Raw genomic sequence first — 6,134 nt, 5'->3', positions numbered from 1 at the left:
AAATAAAACTACAGGGTACTGACTTGATACACTTGAAACCACATGGTACTAAAATAAAAAAGTACAAAACTATAGGGTACTAATTTAATACACTGTAAATTATATAGTACTAAAATAAAAAAGTGCGAAACTACCGGAGGAGTTTTGAAGTTTTCTCAAAAAAAACAACCAAACCAAACAGTCCTCCCCACTCCTTCCCCACAACTTTTGTCCTTCCCTCCTCCCTCTACTACAAATACACACTCCCCCACCTCAAGAAGGGAGAAGAAGAACAAGACCAGCAGCAGGTGAGGGGAAAAAAAAGGAAGGAAGGAAGGAAGGAAGGAAGGCAGATATCATTATAGAACAACAATGTCGGTGGGGCTGACAGCAGCGACAATGCCGCCGGTGGTGAAGAAAGTGGTGATGTTGTTGACGATGGTGACGGCGGGGGTGGTGCTGAGCGGGGGCGTGGGTGAGGGGGCGACGCTGGCGATGTACAACAAGTGCAGGGAGACGGTGTGGCCGGGGATACAGCCGGGGGCGGGGAAGGCGGTCGTGGCCAGAGGCGGGATGCGCCTGCAGCCGGGCACGGCCACCTCGGTGCGCTGCGCGCGGCCTGGTCGGACGGGTCTGGGGCCGCAGGGCTGCGCTCGACCCCGCACCGGCCGGGCGGCCTGCGCCACCGGCGACTGCGGCGGCTCCCTCTTCTGCGACGGCGCGGCGGCTCCCCCCCGCACCCTCGCGAGGATCCCCTCGCCCAGACCCCGCCAGTCCCAGGTACCGTCCCTTACCCGCCTCTCTTCTCTCTCTCTCTCTTGTGCTCTACGTAGTTGTGATTTTTTAGTTTTTGAACTTTCTGAAATATGGCGGAGGGATGGCGATGCACAGCTCGCTGTTTGTGAGCCGGCTCGTATTCACTCGAAAGTGCCTCAAGATTGATCGCGTTTTAATAAACAACCGCGGCGAATACAAGCTGAATATCCGAGTTGAATTTTGCAGCTGGTTTTTACATAAACGAGTGAACATATTGAGGTCAGCTCATCTCATCTGTTTCAGTTGCGGCCCGCGGTAACACGATCGAATACGTATATTATTAATTTATATTATATATGCAATGATTAATTTTTAGCTTAAATATAATATAAAGTCCAACTTAATCATAAACTTTTTATTTATATGTAAAATTTTAACTACTAGATCAAAGTCAAATTGATAAAATCTTATAAATTTATTTTTACACGTATTTTTAATAATTTTTTTAATTTATTATTCACGAGGCAACTCATGTTCGGCTTGACACGAGTTTAATTTTTTTGGCTCCATACACCTTAAGCAAAAAGTGTCTATTTTCTAAAATAATATTAAAAATGTTAAAGATATTTTAAGTTCTTATAGATTCTTAGATTGAGAAGACATAAGTTATACACCCAGCAAAAAAAAAAAAAAAAAAAAAAAAAATTTCAGTGTGGAGCTCTCCAACAACACACCTTTTTAAAGAGCCTCTATCTACCGTAACATGGAACATTTATTTTTGGAGCAATTGCTTATATACTTCTGAAAAGTTTTCGACTTTCTAATTTATCCATCTTAGAAGGCTAATATTAAAAATATTCTTTTTATGTTCCAATTTATTTCAAATATATTTCTAAAGTTAAAATCTGTTAATAAATTCTGTTATTTCTATGAAATTACTATTTAACCCTTTTAAATATATCCTTCTATCAGTACCGATTTTTCTTATTTGTCCTTAAGTTAGGAGCACAAAAAGTATTTTACTTTTTGATTTTTTTAAATGTACTCTCTACTATCAATAATATTTCTTATTTGTCCTTAAATTAAGGATAAAATTAGTATTTTAATTTTTATTTAACTTATGTTTAATTCAAGTTAACTTAACAAGTGATAACTGTAGGTATATTTTGGAATAACGGAAGAACATATGAAGGGTATATTGGTAATAAAAAAAAAATAGAGATAAATAAGATATTTCTGAAGTTTTGAAGGGCATATAGGCAATTATTCCTTTATCTTTATCTAAGGATTATAATCCTTTTCTCTAATTTTTTCTTGCGTACTAAAAATACTCAATGAATCATTGTATGAAAGTAAAACTAACATGCAGCCCTGAATCAGGGCTCCCCGTTGAGGCGTTGTTTGGGAGCTCTTCACTGAAGTTTTATCCACATAGCATTCTTTTTCTTAGCCCCATTTTGAAAATGACTCAATGAACTTATTCTTTTTGATTTACACTCTCTTTACATACTAATTGTTTTTACATACTAATTATTGTTAGAACAATTATCGCACAGAAAATCTGATTGTGATTAAAATCTAACTAATTTTAAGATGAAAATAAATAAATCAACTTACAGATGATCGCTAAATCCAAATAAATATTTAATTGATCCGGAAGCGTGCGAGGCACTGCCCTAAGACGTATTCCCGTCCTTACGTGCGGGATTAATCGGAAACACCGCCCCAAGATACGATCGGAACTCCTCCTTCTACGAGCACGATCGCGGAAGAGGTTGACGAAGACTCTTTCAAACCCAGAAAGAACTAAAAAAAAACCTCTCTTTTCCACTTGTTGTTTTTAACCACTGTTCATGTTACCCTATGGACAGTAGACCAAACATATATATACACAGAGGGGAATGGGAAAAGTTAATGCCAACATTAACTTTTCCTTAATTAGGCCCTTTAAGTGGAATAAAGAAGGAATAAATTAAAATTAAATTCATCTAATTAATTAACATAATAAAAGACAATTAATGAGAACAAAATAATTATTAAATTAAATAATATTTAGAGATTTTGGATTTTATTCCAACAATTATTAGATTTACACTCACTCTACTTACAATTGTTTAATTTAGCTTCTATTTTTGAGTTATTTTGGATATTTTGTTAAATTCAAAATAAGCGCCGACAAAAAATGCACGTGATCAAGAATTACTTTAGCTAAAAGGGTGATCATGTGCATCTCTGGTGGGTGTTTCATTCAATCAAAATTTTTAAAATTACTAATAAAATGAGCAAAATCAAACTATTAATTAGTAGAGGGGTTTTAATAAAATAAAAAAAATTAGGAAATTAGGGGGTTAATTTAGAAACAGATTAAAGTTCAGAAGGTGCATGTATATTATAGCCTAATTTTGATACTCCCTTATTGTAGATTTAGACAATCGATCTTTGTAAATTTTTTATATCAAAGAGATTAATAAAATTTCTGTGAAAATATTTTTTTTTTGGATGAATAAAATATAAAGTTTATTTTTCAATTTTTGGGTGTGTTAGGAGCATTAATCTTAAAATAAAAAAAAAAGAGAAGTGCTTATTGTACCCTTATATGTAAGGTGTAAACTATACATCTCACTCATTTTATGGATCAAAAAACCTTTTTGAGCTTTTAATGCTAAGAAAAAAGTTGATGCGATTAGTGAAAAATAGTGATGTTTGGATGAGTATGGTGTAAAATTTATATCTAGTTTATAAATAAATGTACATATCACATTGCTCCCTAAAATATGGTATAATTTTCTAAAATAATACTATCTATATTTAGATTCTACTTATCTAAGAGTTAATATGAAAAAATTAAACGAAATGTTTAAACACTTTGATGGGTGGGTGTAAGATTTATATATTTTTTTATTTTTAACTTGAATAGTAGTGTGTGATTAAATATGAAATTGTCGGCTTAAGTTTTTAGAGTAATCGGTTGTTAATTTTTGCGTGGACGGCGGGGGCAGGACTTTTACGACGTGAGCCTCGTCGACGGCTACAACATCCCGATGTCGATGACGCCGTTCCGGGGGACGGGGGGCCGGTGCGCGTCGGCGGGGTGCGTCAGCGACCTCAACGAGGTGTGCCCCGCGGGGCTCGCGGTGCGCGGCGGCGCCGACAACCGGGTGGTGGCGTGCAAGAGCGCGTGCTCGGCGTTCGGGGCGCCGCAGTACTGCTGCACGGGCAGCTACGGCAGCCCGCAGCAGTGCAAGCCGACCGCGTACTCGCGGCTGTTCAAGACCGCCTGCCCGAAGGCCTACTCCTACGCCTACGACGACCCCACCAGCATCCAAACCTGCGGCGCCGGCGCCAGCTACATCGTCACATTCTGCCCCCATTACCGCTGAGCGCGAACAATTACTATTTAGGTCTAGTTTGGAATTGCGTTGCCGAAAGGTGCCCATTTTTATATTTCGAATGACCAACACAATCAAAATGCTATAAAATGGTAGTAGGAACTCCCACCACAGATGAAGCAAGCGGTTAACATTTTGTTGGTCTTTTGAAATATAAAAGCGGATACTTTTGACGACGACCTAGTTTCAAACTAGGCCTTAGATCTAGTTTGAAAATGTGTTCTCTCGACGCAACGACCTTAATACTTTATTAGAGCACAAAAAAAAAAAAAAAAAAATCATAGATACTTTATATTTTCTATGCTTTTTAATGGATAATATTGCAAAAATGTTATAAAATGGCTGCGAAAATATCTACTAGAGTCATGTTTTATTGTCAAATTAATGCTTCTTTAGTCTTAGATTTTTGTAGCCATGAGGTTTTTAAGTCTAAGTAAACTTTAGAGCGTAATTTAAGAGGTTTTTTCGAAAAAACTCTATTGCTCTAAAGTATTAAAGTAGTTGCGTAGGGAGAATACATTTACAAACTATGTCTTAGTATTGGTAATTTGTAGTAAATTATAGTGTTAATTAGCATTGTAGTTTTAATTACTATATACTGAGAAATGTTAGAACTTGTTTACTATGGACCTGATCTTATCTACTACCACTGGTAGGCCTTAATATCTTTGATTAATTTTATGGTGTTGTGTTTAATTCCTCTTGAATCTTCTTTTATGAAGTTTCTACTTGCTCTTTCTTTGGTAAAAGTATATGGGATTTTCCTAACCTATATCCATTCTAAATGGACTAATCCAATGTTTGATAGTTTTGATTAAGGTACTTAAAAACCTTTTTACTTTATTTGATATGAACCATTTGGTGGTTCTTCAACTTCAAAAGTTTGTTTTGGCATTTATTTTAGGGATAATTTTATACAGTTTTCTGTAAATATACTGAATAGTATATATATCATCACTGTAAAGTTCAAGTTTTTATATTTATTACTTAAAAAGTTTAGTGTTGTTTATATTTGTCTTTTTAATTTGTTACCGTTAGTTTACTGTTTATTTTTTAACAGAAGGTAAGTAAAATGTTAATTTCGTCATCACAAATTTATTCCTCCAAAAGTTTTAACCGTTAGAATCATACAGAAATATCTTTCTAAAAAATTTAAAACTAAGTTATTCCATCATTATTGTGACCTCTTCGCTACCTCTTATCTCACTTTTTTTTTCTTTTATTTATCTACTACTAATTTTCCGGTGCTCAACATGGGCCGGCGAAGTAACATGCGATGTGAATGAATAGGGACCAAGAAATTACGATTTAGGGCCGAGAAATTACGATTTAGAAACTAGTGTAAGGAAGAGGGAGAAAAGAAAAAAAGGAAGAGGGAGAAAAGAAAAAAAAAAAAAAAAGTTTTCATTACTAAGGTCTTGATCGAACTAAGATTTTGATTCAAGAAAGAAGGTATAATATTATAGAGGTAAAAAGGTTAATTTACCTCACTCATTAATTAAGATTAAGTATTTTATCTATAGTTAACTATATTTTTCTAACAGACACTAGCAACAGGAGTATATTTGAAATAGTTAGAATTTTTTTAGGAACAAATATGAAAAATTGAATTTTGTAAAAGTATATTTACTATTCGATATGTTTACAATATGCTGTATAAAATTATCCCTTTATTTCAACAGGTTTAGTGTACATCACATAATTTATGTTGCTATATTTTTTGACTCTGCTTAGGATTGCGAGGAGATTTGCGACACTTAAAATGAAAATGTGTGATGTTTTCATACATAATATCATATTTCATATATTGTAATAAATCAGTTTTATGGTTAAATTTGTTTAATTATGTTTTATTTACTAGCGTTGAAGGACGTGTTCATAGTTGCAACAGAAGAATTGTTGGGTTACTCAAACTAACAGAATTAGTAAATATTGAAATGAAATTTGTAAAATGTTTTATACAATTTTTTTTTTAAATAATTTAATATTTGAACTAGTTCTAAATCTTTT

At 34.7% G+C, this 6,134-nt stretch overlaps 1 protein-coding gene across 1 annotated transcript; it reads left to right on the top strand.

Moving 5' to 3' along the window:
* LOC109711251 (thaumatin-like protein) lies at positions 236-4,800 on the top strand. Its single transcript, XM_020234200.1, has 2 exons — positions 236-759; positions 3,735-4,800. Exons 1-2 carry the CDS (start codon positions 352-354, stop codon positions 4,113-4,115), a joined length of 789 nt encoding a protein of 262 aa, XP_020089789.1. The 5' UTR covers positions 236-351; the 3' UTR covers positions 4,116-4,800.

The sequence above is a fragment of the Ananas comosus genome, linkage group 6 (genome assembly GCF_001540865.1).
Source record: "Ananas comosus cultivar F153 linkage group 6, ASM154086v1, whole genome shotgun sequence".
Classification (NCBI taxonomy): Eukaryota; Viridiplantae; Streptophyta; class Magnoliopsida; order Poales; family Bromeliaceae; genus Ananas; species Ananas comosus.
Note: the sequence above shows the minus strand (reverse complement) of the source record. Positions and strands in the feature narration are given on the sequence as shown.